Source organism: Fundulus heteroclitus, chromosome 23 (assembly GCF_011125445.2).
Source record: "Fundulus heteroclitus isolate FHET01 chromosome 23, MU-UCD_Fhet_4.1, whole genome shotgun sequence".
In the NCBI taxonomy this organism is placed as follows: domain Eukaryota; kingdom Metazoa; phylum Chordata; class Actinopteri; order Cyprinodontiformes; family Fundulidae; genus Fundulus; species Fundulus heteroclitus.
Genome location: NC_046383.1, coordinates 24,495,428 through 24,513,854, shown reverse-complemented (window position 1 = coordinate 24,513,854; position 18,427 = coordinate 24,495,428). Strand labels below are relative to the sequence as shown.

The 18,427-nt window shown below is 41.0% G+C and overlaps 2 protein-coding genes across 2 annotated transcripts in view; both read right to left on the bottom strand.

The window, feature by feature from the left end:
- The window catches only part of gabrb2a (gamma-aminobutyric acid type A receptor subunit beta2a), a gene marked incomplete at its 3' end in the record, with an annotated part of 43,841 nt that extends 37,514 nt beyond the window's left edge, over window positions 1-6,327 (bottom strand). The window contains 3 exon segments of the mRNA XM_036127386.1: window positions 5,491-5,558; window positions 5,946-6,046; window positions 6,149-6,327. Of these exon segments, the coding sequence (XP_035983279.1) occupies window positions 5,491-5,558; window positions 5,946-6,046; window positions 6,149-6,222 (243 nt within the window).
- Window positions 6,328-9,292: 2,965 nt separating this feature from the next.
- On the bottom strand, window positions 9,293-18,272 carry gabra6a (gamma-aminobutyric acid type A receptor subunit alpha6a). Its single transcript, XM_012857207.3, has 10 exons — window positions 18,016-18,272; window positions 17,836-17,942; window positions 17,668-17,735; window positions 16,081-16,301; window positions 15,890-15,972; window positions 15,651-15,794; window positions 15,313-15,465; window positions 14,952-15,202; window positions 12,641-12,885; window positions 9,293-9,340 (listed from the first exon to the last, which is right to left on the bottom strand). The coding sequence occupies exons 1-10, from the start codon at window positions 18,060-18,062 to the stop codon at window positions 9,319-9,321; spliced, it is 1,341 nt and encodes a 446-aa protein (XP_012712661.2). The 5' UTR covers window positions 18,063-18,272; the 3' UTR covers window positions 9,293-9,318.
- Between the last annotated feature and the right edge of the window lie 155 nt (window positions 18,273-18,427).

Genomic DNA, 18,427 nt, shown 5'->3' with positions numbered 1-18,427 from the left:
TGCACGAAGCAGCAGTTTTCGCAGATCCTTCCTCCCAGCAGCGGTGAGACTTTAAAAGCATCACTGTTCCCAACAAACTCAATAAGTTGTTTAAATCCCTGCTGTTTTGGCTCAGTTTATACTCCAAGTGGTTGTTTTGTGACCCTCCAAAAGAAAAAGAAGGAGAGAAGAAGCTCCAACCGAATTCATCGCCCTTCATGTTCGTTTTCTGTGGTCCATGATATTGTTAAGCTATTTGTGATCTATAAGTACCAATTTATTAAGTACTCAGAATCGGTACTTGGAATCGGCAAGTATCTACCAAAGGGAAATAACCTGTATTCATTCTGTTTAAAATCTTATTAAGATGTTAGATTTATCCACTAAAGCTGATAAATAGAAATGACCAATATTGCAGGTGCAGGAAATTAATATGTATCATTCTAGTTTGAAAATTAGTGACTGGGCATAATTTTGAATAATTCTGAGCGCTAGGTGGAAGCAAATGGCATAAAACATGACCCTTGGCATGTTATCAACAAGCATAATTGGCCACCTTGGATGCAGTAAGATGTGTAGTGGTTTGAAGCAAATTTACGACATTCGTCTAAAATGTGTTAAAATTGGGAGGTGATATTTGCATTATATTTAGTCTGTGTTATGACACTTACTGATGTTTCTCCTGAATTCCCAAATATGTCATACATAATAGTTTTCAAAGACATAAAACATACTGGGTCATTGACAAACGTCCATGAGATATACGCACAAAACATCTAAAGTATTGTAAATAGAATTTAAATCTGAATGAAAAGAAAATGCATATCTACAGGTTTGTAAAATTTTATGAGTGGTTTCTAAAAGGCTAGTTAAGACCACTGTTACTAATTATAGGATGAGATGAAAGGGCAACCATGAATAAATTAATACCATTAAGTGGAAAAATTGTATACTACAATAAACAGTCATGTTTTTGGTAGGAAGCCACGTGCACAGGGAGAACATGCAAACTCCATGCAGAAAGACCCAGAGCAAAGGTAGGACTTGAACCCAGGACCTTCTTGCTGCATGGCAACAGCGCTACCCACTGCATTACACTATTTTGTTATCATTCTGTTCCAGTATGGGATCTGTCACAATGTTTTATCTGAATTCCCCAGAAAATGAGCTAAAATGATAACATCACATCAAAGACAAAAAAATTGTACTAACCTAGAGAACAGATTTCATAAAATTATGCACAAGGCTTTCAAAGTATTAGTAGTAAGTAAAAATAAATAAAGAAATAAAAACTTTGTTGTTTTTTTTTTGAAGATTTTTTAATTTATCTCAAGACTGGTTTTAATAAACTGGCAACTGTCAAATTAATTTTAGGCAATTTAGGATAATCCATTATCCCAGCATTAAAGGAACAGCATTAAGGATTTACTGCCATCTAGTGGTAATATTGTAGACTGCAGCTAGCTAAACACAATTCACTTTCCCGTTTATACTAATCATGTCCCAAAAAGATGATGATAATGTTAAAAAACAGAACTACTGGTCCAGGTGAACTACTTAACTGCTCTTTGTTAAAAAAATATAAAAACTGGAATAAATAGCTTAGAAATAATATCTTACATTTCGATTATGCTACTCAACAGAGAAGCGTCAAATCATGCTTCCCTTGAATTTTTTGAAAAAGAAGTTTTAATGTATAGTAATGATGAGTCCTTCAAAAAGTCTAAACTTTTAAGTTAAGCTTATGCAGGCAGCAGTCGCCTGGTCTGTCGATGATACCGATCAATGGATGGTGCTCTTGCATTCAAGGGATGATGAAAGTCGTTGTCAGTGAACGGCACATCTGAGCTGCGGTCGTCAGGGAAAAGTTTAACATTCCACCTTGTCAAAATTATTTCAAAAGCATATCACTGTTTCCGTAACATTTGTATGGCTTTTTGACAAACCCATTCCTATTGTAGATTTCTTTTAACATAGGGAGGACAAGCAATGTAAGCAAAATGACTGAGTTCAACTTTTCCTAAATATCAATAAACTGATTAAGTATATCCTTAAAATTGGGTGGAAATCACCTAATTTGTTCAAGGGCAATTTAGCTATTAAACTTACATCATTTCTGCTGAGAAATATTCATCATTATAGTCAAACAAAATTAATGCACCTGGTTTTAGCGAGTTTACTGGTTCACATCTAACAGCTTGTTTTTTTTCAGTGTTGGGTGGCTTGGGACTGTTTGTCACATTGCTTTAATCTGGAGGTGCTGTTAAATACACTTTATTTAGCTTTTTTATCTCTATTTTGAACTGAAACACAATTGAAAATCGTTGGTCCATTAACGCTGTCGCAGTGCTCCGTGTTTATTACATGGATGAGTCTGACATGGTCAAACACTTCAGTATTCAACTACAGTGCCAAAGGTATTCACCCCCTTGCCATTTTACATGTTTTGTTTCCTCACAACCAGGAAATGAAATGGGTTGTTTGAGAGTTTGTATCATTTTAATTTACAGACAGTGCCTACACCTTTGAAGAGATATTGTTATTTTATTGTAAAGCAAACAATAAATAGGACAAAACAACAGAAAACGTCAGCATATAACTGTTCACCCCCTTAAAGTCAGTACTTTGTAGAGCCACCTTTTGCGACAAAAACAGCTGCAAGTGGTTTTGGATCAGTCTCTGTGAGATCTGGTTACTGGGATTTTTGCCCATTCCAGTTCTAGCTCCTTCACCGTGAATAGTTTTTGCTTGTCAACAGTGATCTTCAATTCTAACCACAGATTCTCAGTTACATTGAGGTCTGGCCATTCCAACACATTTAAATGATTACCCATAACCCCTCAAGTGTTCCTTTAGCAGCAAGCTGCGGGTCATTGTTGTGTGATGTGGTTAAAGGGATATTAACAAATTCTTTTCAATTTTACTGCCATTTTACACCGCTCCAACAGAAAATAAATGTCATTAAACCCCATGGATATGATTTCCAACCAGTAGTAGTTCTTTTGTAGAATGATTCAGCCGTGATGGTCTAAACCAGGGTTGCAAAGTGAAGGAAACGTTCCATAGAAATTTAAGAAGGGGGATTTTGCTTGTGAAACCTTTCCTTGGGAGTTACTGAAATCCATAGAAATTCATTAGAAATTGGGAAGCCATGCAAAATAATAATATTTAAAAAAGCTACCCTACGGGGAACTTTATAAAATCTATTTATTGTAACTCAATCAATTATTTTATTAAAGGAGCATAGCGTAAGTTCCAGGATTTTTGCAGACATCTCCCCCCTCTGGTAACTAATTGAAATTACACCAGTGCACCAGTGCACCAGTGCACATGCATGGAAAAGCATCTGCAGCTGCAACTGCACAGGTCTTTAGAGACGTGATGTCTTCTGAGGTAATAAAGCTATAAATGTTGAAGTTAGCCCGTGTTCTCTTGCTAATGCATCAATTACGGCGGAGGCTCAACAAAGTAGTCAAGTGAACAAGAGCGTGCAGCGCATCACAACTACGCACACGCCCAGAGGACCCAGCCCGAATCACTTTTTCATAAGCGGACTAATCCAGCCTATAGAGGCAACTGCGGTAAATAACAAATTTTACGCGTTGGGCATTTCTAAGGGCATATATGGGAAAGAAAATAAATAATATTTAACTTCAAATCGTTGCGCCTTTAAACAACATGACTGTTGAGTAAAATATTATTCAATCCTGACCCAACCATTTAAAGATGAGGTGAAATGCAATCCCAACTCCAAAAAAAAAGCAAAAAAAAAAAACAATATTTCAAATTTTTAATTACCATAGCCCCTTTTCACTCTAAAATAGCCCCATTCAAAAAGTAAACCAAAAAGCATCTTCTTCTCTTAAACTTTTCAAGCTTATACTTTCTGCATTGTTGCCAAACTAGTTCAAGGAATGGTCGCATCCTGGACCTCTCCAGCCTCGTCTATGCAGCTTTATTGTTTTAGAAATAATCTGTGCATGGGATAAAGGAATACACCGTGTGTGTGTGTGTGGCATACGGGCTTCGTACCCCAGCAATTAGCCGTGTGCTATGCGTATAAAACTGAAAGAATAGCACAGATATATTCCAGGGTACTTGCATAGAATCTTGCTGTTTTTGTGAAGCTATGCTAACACAAAACGAAGGGCAAAATTTCAATAAGCTACCCTCTTTCTGCCTGAATGTATACACAATTGAATGTAAATTGGCTGTACAATTGGTAGTGGTTAGCGTTGCCTTGCAGCAAAAAGATCCTGGCTTTGAGCTGTGGCCTGGGGTCTGCATGGAACTTGCATTTTCTGCCCATGCAAGCATTGATTGTTAGGTTATCTGGTCTTTCTAAATTGCCCTTAGTTGTGACTCTGTACATTTGTTCTGTGTCTCCATGCTGTCCTGGGATGAATTGGTGATCTGTCCATGGTGTACTCTTTTCCAAAGACCATTAGAAAGACCTTTGACCACTGGAGGTACTTCCAACACAACCCTTGGTATGTGCGTGATATGAATCAACAGGCATTAATGGTATGCAAACCCCATTTTGGGTATGTAGTGGTTTGCGGCGAATTCCCAGCAGTAGTCTACAAGTGGCAAAATGACAGTGTTATTCCCACAGATTTCTGTTTATTCTATTGAAAATGTCCTACTTTGAAAATTGGAAATGTCGAAACCGTGATCAAAATCTCAGGCTGTCCAAATGCCAAAAAAGATAAAAGACGTTGCTCCTAAAACTTTTATCAATCGCGGCTGGTGTTTTAGACATCAGTGTAGGATAATCCAAGTCAAAAAAGGCTAAATATATTTTAAGATTTCGAACTAGAGATGATCAAACAAATTACAGATTTAATTTAATCCTAAATTACATGCTTCACATCAGACGGGTCGACTTTCTTTTAGGGCTTGCACTCGTTCCACCCCCCGACGGGATGCCACCCTGGGCGTTTATGGTGACAAAGTGCCAAGGACTGCATATTATTTTCATTACAATTAACCGCAAATGTGAAGATTATATTTTTTTTTGAGTCATCTCCTTAACCTTTGTTTTAATGAGGGATTGGTTAATAATGGCGTTTCAATGACGAACAATTCGTGCAAGAGTGGAAAGTGTCACAACCAACCAAGGTCTACCCTACACCACCGATGCTGGGGCAGTCACACATCCACACACATCCACACACATCCACACACACGCGCGCACCAAACACACACGGCTGCTCTTTGTGCGCTGTGCGTCCGAGTGCGCCAGTGAGTGTGTGTTTTGAATTCAAATGCAGTAGCAGCAGCAGCAGCAGCAGCAGCAGAACAGCAAATGCGGAGTCTGTGAAGAGGGAAGGAGGGGATGTGTTTGGGAAAATGTCCTCAGGTTGGCTCCAGCTGAGCCTTGATAAGTAGCCCACTTCAAAAAGGTAATAAAAAGGCGAGCCGTGCCAGAGAGGGGGGAAATATATATATATATTAAAAATAATAATAAATACACAAATAGCGGAATGGTTACGGAAAAAATCCACCTACCATGTTTACTTCAGAGACCATATCTATGCTTGCAATGTCAATGTTCATCCCCACCGCCACCGGAGCACCTGCGGAGGAGAAGAGGTGGCGTTAATACAGGACGAGATATGAATAATTCTGCCATCATGTAAATTTAACAGCTACGTGACGCTGGAGGAGAGCCGTGCATCATCGGGGCCCGGGCAGCGGCCGTCACGTCTGACACCCACTTTAATTGAAATGCTGTTAATTTCATTTATTTAGCGGGCTAATCAAACATTGATGAGCGGGATCGATCACGTTAAAAAGGCTCTCATCAAAGCGGAATACGCTCGTCATTTCTCTTCGCCTAATTGGCAAGGCCCATTTGACTGTGAAGGGATGATTAAAGCGGATTTTGCGATTCATTAGGCATGTATCGCACGTCGGGAGGGGCGCGAGAAAAAAAAAATATATATATATATATGATTCGTTACCTCCAAAATCTGGCCTCAACCGAATGTCGTATCCTTTCATCAGCCTGTCCACCGTTTCCTTTACCAGGGGCATGTTGCTCGGGTCTTTTAGATCCTTCACGCTGAGGAGAAAAAGGGGGAATAAAAATGAGCTGATTAAACACCACACGCAAAACAACGACACGCGCTGAATCACACGGCGAAAGAACACAATCGCGATTAACCTTTGAGCGCAGACGAAGGTCATCATTAGGGCTAACTTCAAAAGCACAAAGTGTTTTGCCCTGATCCTCCCCATCGCAACAGTTTTTCCGATGGCTTCTGGATGCGAGTGAGGAGAGCGCACTTCCAACTTACTCCAGACGGTGCAGAGGAGCCAATGAGGGGCGCATGCGTGCAGCGAGCCCAAGATCAAAGAGTGGAGAGAGATGATGGTGGATGATCCGTTTCCATTGCAGAGGAAAATATTAAAGGGACAACTGGATGTGCGGAATGAAGGAGCGGGCGTTGATGTAGAGAAAGAACAACGACGCGCGTCTCACCGGTGCTTCGTTCCGCGTGTTTATTGCAGAGAGGATGGTTTTGTCCACATGCTGACAAGGTCGAACACTCCAGGGTTCAGCTAGATCAAGTTTTTTTCCTGCTGATTTATTGAGCTAGATGTGTGAAGTGATGACAGGGATATCTGCAAACACCATTTTCAACAATTTCGCCACATTTTGACTTAAAAAAAACGGAAAACTGGAGTGCAATCAAGACCCGTGCGCATCATTCCCAATCAGCGGCGGCTCTTGTTTGAATAGCGCCATTGGGACACTGCCCCCCTCCACATACAAACACACACACCAACAGAGGTGGGTATAGCAAAAAAAAAAAAAAAAATATATATATATATATATATATATATATATATATATATATGTATGCTCTCAGGTAAGAGTTGCACTACTTCAACATATTTTTACTCAAGTAAAAATTACCCAACCAAGAAATAACTCAAGAAAGAATAGTGTTTGGTAAGAAGGCTCCTCAAGCAATTAATCATAACTGACTTAATCTTTTTAAATGATGTAATCGGTCATGCAAAACTATTAAGTTATTTTTAATTTCTGGTATTTTAAAGGCCAACAGAAAAATATACAAAAAATAGCTATTATAAAGTAACAAATGTTTAGAACACAAAACTTGTAAAAGCAACTCTTGCAGCAGTTAATGTACATACAGTAAGTTGGAACAGTGCAAAGCACTTCCAATGACAATATCTACTGTTTACTGTTTGTTCACTGGACGTCCAAATGGCTCAGTGATCTCAGCAGATAGAAAATAGCTTTAAAACAACAAAGCTTGTGCTCAAACAAGAAGTTTCACTTCACCATAAACTGTAATTGTGCCTCTGGTGCATTTTTGGTCAAAACAAGTCTGTTCTTTATTCTATGAAGTTACTCACATTGGGTAGAGTTGGCAAAGTCTTTAAAAACAACTCCTAAAAGTACATTTTCCTCAAAATTACTCAAGTAACTGTAACTGAGTAAATGTAACTAGTTACTACCCACCTCTACCCACAAAAACAAAATTGGTAACAAGTCCTGTCAAAAAAAAAAAATCACAACAAAAAAGTACCATTTATAACACTATTTATTTGTGTATCACAAGCAGAATGGTGATTTCATAACTCTACAATATGATATAACATATAATATACTACCGGTATACACTTTTTTTTATTCAACTGATATTCTGTCCTCCATTTTTAAAAATATATCCGTTGACAATATCTGTTATTTTCCCATCTTAAACCACTGTAATACATTCACACGGCCGCTTGTGTTGATCACGACATGGTTTGTTCTCTTTGAGCTTGGAAGTTGGATCTTCAGAGATGCCTTCAGAGATGCCTTCCTGAAGTCAGCAGATCCCCCTGGGAAAGTGGGATTCTAGAGTACAACATGGCTGCAGGCATACAAAATTCAGGGAGGGATTTCTGACAGTTTGTATCTCTTTACACCGGAGGGGCACATGATGTAAAATGAACACGTTCCTGTTATATTGCTAACACTAGTTAGCCACCAAATCGTTTTCTGACTTGATTCTAGATTGCTCCCAACTTGTGTGTGACATCATAGCTGCCTCTACGCTTCGACTTCTGAGAGAAATCAAACAGATCCTGGCTAGATCACTGTTCAAAGGAAGCTGCTAGGCATGGCTGGAGCTATGCTAATCTAAAAGGAGTCCCCCAAAAACAGATGTAGCTCCTCTTTTCTTTCACACGCTGTCCTCTCAGTCATCAGCTTTAGTTCGGTTGCGTTTGAAGTTTAAAGAAAAGTGAGGCAGATTTGGCATGGCCCATAAAAGCTATTTCACCTTTGTGGTTTCCTGCACATGAAGCTAAAGCGGGCATGTGCAAAAGAAGGCCATCATCTTTAAAAAAAAAAACTGGAAGTCTAGACCATCTGTATGCAGCACAAGATGTCTACTTTGAGAAGCTCACCAACAAATATGTTTGGGCTTGATGGTCGAAACAGAAAGCATAAATCATCTGTTTTGGGGGGGAAATATATGGGTCTGTGCACACAGGGGCATAAAGAACTCTGTCCACTGTATAATATTCCACCAATTGCCACCATTTCTTACATCCCTCACCCTCATGCCTCCCTCCATGGAGTGCCGCCCCGGGCAATGACTCACGTCCCCCATATCGCCAACTGCCAACGTTTCCAACTCTTTCCTGCAGTTTTTAACGAGAAACTGCAGCGCATCACAAAGTGCAAGGGGGGGGGACGGGACGGCGGAACTCCAGGGAGGACAGGTGGGGAGGAAAACACGGCCCCCGCTGTTCATTTCCCCAGATTTGAGTGCATTTCAGCAGCAGCAGCAGCGAGGGAGGGTGACGCGAGCCTCTTCTAAACTGCCTTTGATCTTCTTGCAGAGACGGAGCTGCGCTTCTGTAGAGGGCAGGCCTCTGAAAGCATTGGTTCACTGTTGCATCACCACCAGTTGCAGCGGCCCGCAGATTCTATCATTCCAGCCTTTTTTTTTTGCTGCGTTCCTCGGGTGCTTCTGTGCGTCGCACCTCCTGCTTGGCCTGAGAAGCTGCAGTACCTGGTGAGGTTTAAAGGGACTTGGACCCCCCCCCCCCCTTGTTAAAGGGCAGCCGATCAGGTGCTGACCAGAATGCCAGTGGGTATTGGTCATGGACTGTGAAACGAAGGGATGCGCATCGGGGTGGAGATTGGTTTCTGATTCATTTCCTCTGTCAGATGAGCGCACATGAGAGGGCAGGATGGATGGATGGATGGATGGATGGATGGATGGATGGATGGATGGATGGATGGATGGATGCTGAAGATCTCTCAAACTGTATGTGCCCCCCCCCCCCCCCCCTCCCCAGCTCTTCTTAGTTTTCCAGATCCATGTCCCTGCAAGAGCAGAACAGAGCAGAGCAGAAATGTGAGCTCACGTTATTCCACATTCAGAGAGGCTCTCTCTGCAGTGTGCTGCACAGCCAACTCTGCTCCTGCACTCCTCATCCTCACACCCTTCAAAAGTAGCAGCGCAGAGACAGAGCATACCAGGGAGCGGACGTGCCGCAGCTGCTCCCGTGCTCTCCATGTTGTCTCTCTCTCTCTCTCTCTCTCACACGTTAACAAACAAAACAGCCATAAATATTCTCTGACAGCAACATGAGAAGCATGATGAGCAGATTTGCACTCCTCTGCGTTATATAACAGATTTCTCCCCTCATCTCTCTCTCTCTATCTCTCTCTCTCTCTCTCTTGCAGTCTTTTTTACACTCTAGCTCCTATTTTCCTTCTTGGCCATGGAGCTTTATGCTTCGGAAGAGGCTCACTTATGAGCAGAAAAAAGTTGGTTCGTCGTGTAATAAACTACAGAGTGAGCTCTGGTCTTATTCCCCACAGACAAACGCTGTTATTAAAAAGAATGGGGTTTGCCAGCCGGCAGATACGAAAACTCGCTTCCTTCTTAAATTAGCTGCAAGCTCCGTCCCCCCCTATGATGATTAAAAAAAAAAAAAAAATAAAACATTGTGGTTGTGGTGTCAGTGCAGCCTAACATAATTTGTTTTATCTACTGGTGTTGCTGATTCTGTGTTAGAAATTGGTTATAATTCAGTGACTGGATAAGTATTTGATTTCAAACCACGGCAATTTTTTTTACACTATGAAATCCAAGCCTTAAAAATAACTTATACAAATCTGATGCTTGTAAAGAAAAACTAACTTGCTTTAAGGTCCAGATCCAAATTGGAAAAAAAGGAGGCAGAGGGAGAAAGTGCTGATGGTTGTCAGTCGGCATATTTCTCATTAGTCTTGGAAAAATATTCTTATATATTCAACTTTTCCGCCTTTAGTCGCCTTGGAGCCGTAAGCTTCAATGTATTTAGTTGGGAATTTATGAGACAGAGCAGCACTAAGTAGGGCGTATTGTAAAGTAGAAGGACAATATTATATGTTTTTTGTCATTTAATTTGTACTTATTCAACCCCACTAAGTTTTAGTTGCATTTCGTTTGGGGTATTCAATCTCTAGATATGCACATTTAGAGATTTTATTTTATTTACCTCTTTCCTTCACTGAATAACTCAAACTAAGTCAGACTGGATGGAGAGCATCTATGAACAGCTATTTTCGACCCTTGTCACAAATTCTCAGTTTAATTTAGGGCTGGACCTTAACTGGGACAATCTGATATATGAATATACTTTGACCTAAACCATTTAACAGCGACTCTGGTTGCATGTTTACGGCTGTTGCCCTCCTTGAAGCTGAATCTCACTCCCCGGGTTCAAGTCTTCCGCAGCCTCTGAGCAGTTTTCTTCCAGGATTGCCTGTTATTTAACGCCATCCTCACATCATGATGCCGGAGCCACCATGTTAAGCATGGGGATAAAGTTCAGAGTGAAGTTCAGGGCCCTTTTTTAAACCACATATTACATGTCAACCAAAATGTTGGTCTCATGTGTTCAGAGGACAGTCTTCTACATGTTTGCTCTGTCCAGCTTGTGGCAAAATTCTCTCTTTCCGTTTCTATTCGGCGATGGCTTTCTTTTTGTCGATCTTCCACGAAGGCAAGATTTGTAGGGCGCATAACTAATAGTAGTCCTGTCAACAGATTCCATGAGAGCCAAAACCTCCTGATTGTCTTTACAGTTTATTCTACAACGTGTGCCGACGCCTGCCACTGATATGCAAACCATGTTTGGACATCAGTGATCAAAATTTACATTTTTCTCCTGCAAATTATACAAATTAAAAAAAGATAACGGGGGGAAGAAGTGATATGCGTGCAACATTTTCAGGTAAGCTTTAGAGTTGTGTACAAATCTGGGAGGAATGTGGGATTGTTGTGCAATCTAAATTTAAAACCTCCAACCAGTGGCTCAGACTTTAAACTCTTTACGGAAAGGCATGGTTTATGAGAGAAAGTCACAAGAGGTCCCATTTACAGTTTACTACAACATAGGGGGCATAGCACACGTGTGCTAGAAGGTGATTTGATCAGACGAGATTAAAAACTGAACTTTTTGACCCACATATAATACATTAAGCCCATCCATCTTTTACACCTGCCTAATCCTAACAGGAACATGGGTTCCTATCTCTGACTGTCACTGGGATATGTGTCGGTGTATCACATGGAAACACACAGATAAACAACAACATGAACATTGCAAAAACGAAACAAAAAATAAATCAAAATTTCTTGAAATTAGTGTATTTCTCCTTGATTTGAGCACATAAATAAGATGATCTGCCAATGGAATGAGCATTATGAGCCCTAAAATAAGATAATTAGATATTCTGCCCTCTAAATAAGATGATGGAGATGAGTTGTTCCTATTTTAAGCGCAAAAATCTCATTCCATTGGCAAATCATCTTATTTATGTGCTCAAATCAAGGACAAATACACTAATTTCAAGAAATTTTGATTTATTTTTAGTTTCGTTTTTGCAGTGAACGCCTAAAGGCAATCTGGAGACACCAGTAAACCTAACATGCAGGGTTTTAGACGGTGGCAGGAAGCCAGGGCTGCAGGAGAGAACCAACGCATGAACAGGGAGAACATGCAGACTCCATCTCACTCCGGTGAGTGTTCGAACCAAAGACATGCCTACAGTAAATCCACAGTGGTGGCGGCAGCATTATGCAGTGGGGAATGGGGAAAAAATGGAGCTAAATACAAGAGAAATTCTGGGAGGTAATGCTGCAAAAACACTTGATGCTGGAGTGGAGGCTGACCCTCCAGCAGGACAACACCCCTAAATGGAGAGCCAGAGCTACGATGAAAGGGTTTAGATCGAAGCATAGCCAAGTTCACAATTAAAAATGGCCAATCGCAGATGTTCCTGATTCAATTAGACTGAGCCTGGGTCAGTTTATAACGAATGATGTGCAAATATGTGAGTCTCTGGTTGAACAGCTGATGTAAGTCAAGGGGAACTGACCAAGAGTTGTTTAATACAAATGCATGCCAAATTTATCACATTTTTATTCGTGAAATGTTTAATACACATGCTTATTCCTTTACTTCACAGTAATACAGTGCTTGTTATGGTCTTTCATTTAAAATAGTTTTGTGGATATAATGTGACAAACTGAGGAGGGAAAAAATCCAGAGAGTAATTAAACACTGCAACAGTAAGAGAAGTTTAAAACTATTCAAACTGTGCGAAACGTAAAAAGAAAGCAGGACTCACGTGGCCCACTCCATGGTTTCTTTGGTCAAGTACATGTACCAGTACCCTAAGTTAAAAAGGGCAAAGGTCAGGGGGAAGAGGATGCGGGCGTAGAGGTCGATCGGGCTTGTTCCAGCAAGCTGAGGGATTTGAGGAAAAGCCGAACCCTGCTGGAGGAAGATGGGCACCGAAGGGATATCTCCAGCTTCGCTGTAGCTCACTGAGTGGTTCCTCCTCTTCAGGCCTTCCCGAAGGCCGCTGTCCGTCTGATTGGAGGGAGAGAGGCAGGGAGAGAGGGAAACGAGGGTAAAAAATAGATTTTTATTTTATTTTTGGTGATCAACAAGAGACGAATGCTAAAAAAAAAAAAAAACAGCCCTTTGTACTTTCCATTAAATTCATGAATGTTAATAATATTCAAGCATCTCTGTAGAGCACAGCAGGTAGTTTTCGAGAAAATTCATTGGCTGGTATTAAAGTGATACCAGGAGCATCTAGAGCTGTTCTCTGTTCTCACACTGAAGCTATTTTTAAAACATCCAACCATGAGCTCTACGCGTGACACAGATCTCTGGAGGACGCTGTGGTGGCTTCCTGTATTAGCATAAAACCTGTAGCTCAATAATGGAGTCCAGCTAATTCAGAAATGAATAAAAATACTAAACTGTGTTTGGATTTGTTTTCGGGCACCTCGTTTTAAAGCACTTTTTCCATCTTTTGTTAGACTACAGAGTTATCCCAGAAGTGATTGTTATGCACGTCGTTTTAAGTGAATCTACACTAAACACAAATATAATCTGTAATCTTGCAGATTTCTTCTGCCTTTGCTTTACTTTCTTGTCCCGCTTGACTGTTTCAGATATGACCCGAGGGAACCCAAACAGCACATTTCAAATTACAATCTCATTTATTAAAGTTAAATCAGAGGTTAACTGTGAGTCAAATCATTTTTGGGACACTGAGTTCAATTTCACTAGCTTTACTTGGGTCTGGATACTGCTGGACCTGTAGAACCCAGAAATCGTTTAAACAGAATCTGAGAAGGTCCAGACTTTGACTAGGCCGTTTTTAAGGCATTCACACTTGCTGATGTTAAATGTGCTAGAGCTCAAGGTCACAAACAGATGGTGGGGCAATTGCCTTTTTACATGTGGATAATGACACTCTTTTAAACAGCTTCAGGTTCCATATTATTTTTCTTTTGTTCTGGCGCTGATATAGCCTCGTGAGACCATCCTGATCTCGCGAGCTTTCAAGGTTTCACTCGCAGATCAGTCTGGCTACTTTCCGTTAAAGAAAATTTGGAGCCGTTCACCAAACGAACGTCCAATCAGCGTTGGCTTTGAGGCGGGTTGAGGTGTGACGCAACAAGAAGATCGACAGTTCAGTCTAAAGAACATGGCGGCTTCAGCCGATGAAACTAGCGTTAGCGTGGCTATCGAGCAAGTTTTATCGGAATTACAGAGTATTTCTTCACTGAAAGAAGAGCAAACACTGCTCTGGAGGCTTTTCTCAGAGGAAAAGATGTTTTTGCTCTTCTCCCGACTGGTTTTGATAAGAGCTTGTGGTTGTGTTTTCGTCGTCGCTGTTAGTACGTCATATGCTTCGTTGATCTGATTGGTTTATTTGGCCCGTCTATCACCAACATAGGCCAATCAGCTGACCAGTATTTTCACCCCTTCCCAAAATTACTTCAACGGAAGGTTTCCAGATGGATATGCGGAGCAAATCTATCTGGCGGAGTCAGGTTAGCGCTGATACCCATATTTTCACCAAAATATTTTTCTCTCTTGGACACAGAACCCATCTCCTTGCTGAACAGACGCCTGGACGTTCCCATGGTGTTTAATCTTCTGTATCATTGTTCACACAGATGAACTTGGTGCCTTCAGGCAGTTTAAAAGGGTGCGCCAGACTGAGTGGAGGTTCACAGTTTCTTTCTGATATGTTGCCTCGGTTCTTTTGAAGTTTTCATGATGAAAAAAAAAACGTTTGGGGCGTTAGCTTAAAATGCATCCGATCTTTTAGCCTCCAGTTAAATTTATATTGTAAATCAGAAACTTATGAAACCATTGATATCATCGTAGTTTCCCCAACTTGTTTTATGGCTTTGTAATCTTCTACGTGAGACTTTTTTTTAATCTCTTAAATCTCTCATTACTCTGGTAATTACCAAGGAGAAATATTGCTGGTCTAGCTAACCTAAAACAGAAAAAAGGCCTAATTTACTCTCAACCAGTAAGAAAACAGCTTGTGTGTCTGCTTTTATCCCTCATCAAAAACAAAAAATAAGGCCATCCGTCCTTAAATGCCATGAATTTTGACTACTTACAGAAATCGTGTCATCATCGTCGCTGCCGGCAGCCAGCACCTCCAGCCTATCTTGTCTGGCTCTCTTCTTCTTCAGGCGGTGTGCCTGCAAGGTGGCAAAGTAGTTTACAGCCGCAAACTCGACGAGGGCGGAGGCCACGAAGGCAAAGCATACGGCGATGAACCAGTCCATGGCCGTGGCATAGGCAACTTTGGGCAAAGACTGCCGAGCACTAATGCTCAAGGTGGTCATGGTCAGCACCGTGGTGACGCCTAAAGGGGAGGCAAACGTTTGTTCATCAAAAACACGTGTGACCACTCATTGGCCACGGCGATTAGCGGACGCTAATCGCACAATCAAGCTCACGGGAGGTGCTGCCTACCGGCGACCGTACGCGCAGGAACGGACTCCTTGTTGATCCAGAAGGAAACCTGCGACAGCACGACGATCATGATGAGGGGGATGTAGGTCTGTATGAGGTAGTAGCCGAGCTTTCTCTGGAGAAGGAAATGGACCACCTGTACAGAATAATGACCTGGAAGATAAACAGGACGTGTGAGGTGAATACGGCACAGAACAGAGCAGGGTAGCGCATGCTGGATGTTCATTGAAACAGAAAACACTGAACTGGTTTCTTCTTGTAAAATGTGTCTTCGGGGACCTTAGACCCCCTGTTGTATGTACCTTTGCATGCATTGGGGGGTTAAAATCAGAGAGTACCTGTATTTGACTTGGTTATCTCACTGGACAAGATCTGTCCCACCAGATCGTATTGCAGGAGACTCATCGACTCTTTGGGACACTCGACGGACCCTTTCAGCCCCTTTCTCCAGGTGAAAATGATTTCAGTGTTGGTGTACGCGTCTGAAAGAAAAATGCATTCGTTCAATCCACCGCAACGGTTAAAGCTGCGGCGGCGACACGACGTCTGCTCTGCTGAGAACGTCTGCCGTACTCACAGCTTCCAAACCTGAGAGGACAGGCGTGGCCGTCCATGGGGAAATCCATGAGCCTCATGGGACACTCTGCGCTGATTGTTAGCCTAAAAGCAAAATACAAACATAGGAAACGAATCCGCCGTCATCCAGCGTCCAACTGTAACACATTGAATTCAGCTCCAAGGCCGGAAATCTCGAGACAAAAACTGCACCTCATGGTGTAGAGGACAGTGCCGTTCTGCATTATGCGGAAGAGCTTGTTGGGTGTGGTCATGTTGTGGGAAATGGACTTCTTTGAATTTCTAAAAAAGGTGTCTGGTGTCCAAATTTTGTCCACCATGCGGTTGTTAAGACGTAAGATTTCAATGGGGCCCTCGAACTTCAGCCGCTCGTCGACCCACATCTGGCGGAAGAACATGTCCATGGTGTATTCCTGGACAAAAACACGTCAAATCAGATGGAAAATATATATATTTTTTAACAATTCCTAAAGCATGGCTTTCGGTAACGTGCACGTTTAGCACTGGGGGAGAGCTTTCAATATGCAGTGAAAGGTGAGGAGAGATAATGAGCAATGATGGATGCCACTCATCCCATTAAATGATGAGTCAATCCATTCGGCGTTCCTGCTGCCCGACATGTTGTCATATTGATTTCAATGCCATCAATAATCGGGTTATGGGGCTAGTCAGACAAATTAAAGCTCATTAGATGGTCGAATGGCAGATGGTCACGGAAGCACTGTGATCCTTCACAGTCAACCCACATTCAGCGCTGAGCAGACGACTTCAGTCATCGTTCATTTCAATTTTGCCTCAGAAGAAAAAGCACTTCTTGTAACGTTAAAGTTGTTTGGATAGATATTTTTCACCATTTCTGAGGCTTTTTTTTAAAGAGTTTTGCTAAGTACTTTGACCACTTTATTTACTTTTTTTCTACTGTCACACCTGAACATTTTGTTAGGACAGTTTTTGCTTTTCCAACAAAATCAACTTTAATTTATTGAACTTTGGACGCAGAAGAACCAATATGACTTCTCGGGCTCACATCTGAATTACTGTAGGAATACTTACAAGAAGGACTACCCTACGATCAATAGACTGATATTTATCTTCGGAAGACAGGATTAAATACTGCGCCAAACCCGAGGAAAGTTCTATCTCATGAGCCGTATAGTATGTCCATTAAACAGTGGTTTGTAAATTAACCATATGTAGATTAGATACTATTTAAAAAGTGTCATACATACATATATATATATATATATATATATATATATATATATATATATATATATATATATATATATATATATATATATATATATATATATATATCCACCAGTGATGTGATTTGATGCTTTAATCTTGTTCTATTATCCAACCCTACCAGAGACTGCAGTTTAAAATTGGCTTGTGTAACTCAAACGTGCATGTTTACATGACACACGTAATTAATAATATGCTTTCTTCCTTTAAAACAATTAAAATAAGATAGAAAAAGATACTCCTCTGTGCCAGGGAGTTTTTTTAAGTCTGAATTTTTTTTTTTCCTTCACTTTACCATTTTCCTGATTTTAACCCGCACACTTGACTACATGCTGACATGCTCAGGGAAAGAGACTGGACTAAAATAAATTAAAAAGCTGGAAAAATGAAATGTAAAACTTTTGAAAGACCTTAGGAGAGTCAGGTTAACTACTGGTTAAACTCGCTTTAATCACTACAGCAAAGTCCGGTTCACTTCACAGTGTAAAAACAGACGTTTTTACAGTACACCATTTGAGAGGGACATCTTACCATCTCAACATCTGAAACAGGCCCAAAGCTGGTGACAAAGATGTCCGTTTTCACCTCTGTAATGCCACCTGGAGCAATGACAGACAAAGCACTTCATACAATGAAAACTCACAGTAGCTGGGGTAAATCTCACACGATTCTGACTATGGAAAAGAGTTTTGTGATCACCTCCTGAACCGGGCCGCAGTCTGTTGTCATAACCATCCAAAAGTCTGTCCAAAATGCGAGTGATGTTGTCAGAGTACACCTTTTCACCTCCTTGTGCATCAGCTAGGCTGCAAAGACATAAGATAAATACACTGCAAGGCTCCCTGTTGAATATCTTTGAACTCATAAATCAAGACTCACCCAATCAAGCAGATTAGAGTCACCACAGTTAAAGAGACAGCAGCCATCTCTGAAAACAACTTTTTGCTTTTTCAGAAAATTTCTAGCCAAAAAAAAAAAAATAGACTATATGAAAGGCAGGTTCTCTTTTCTGTGTCGTTACAGCGACTGCTTAAGAATAGTAGGCACTGAGGAGAGAACGGTAATCTAATTAACGGATTAGTGAACCATGTTTAGACAAACTGTGGATTCCTGTTATAGCCATGGAGAGCAAGTTATGGCATAATTTAGATTTTTTTTAAAAAAAATTTAAACTCAATTAAAGTCAAACTAACAGAGTTCAAAGGTTACTGAGAGTCTCGGGTGGATGGCAAAACAGAAACATCCTTCCGGTAGTTCACGCTGTTGGGCAGCAGGTGGCGCTGCGGACAGG

Bases quoted from the DNA above. Each gene is read 5' to 3' on its own strand.
- gabra6a (XM_012857207.3), bottom strand. From the start codon at position 18,062: ATGGCTGCTGTCTCTTTAACTGTGGTGACTCTAATCTGCTTGATTGG. The intron at 17,943-18,015 runs GTGAGTCTTGAT...ATGTCTTTGCAG, and splicing joins ACTCTAATCTGCTTGATTGG to CCTAGCTGATGCACAAGGAG. The intron at 17,736-17,835 runs GTGATCACAAAA...TCATTGCTCCAG, and splicing joins ACTGCGGCCCGGTTCAGGAG to GTGGCATTACAGAGGTGAAA.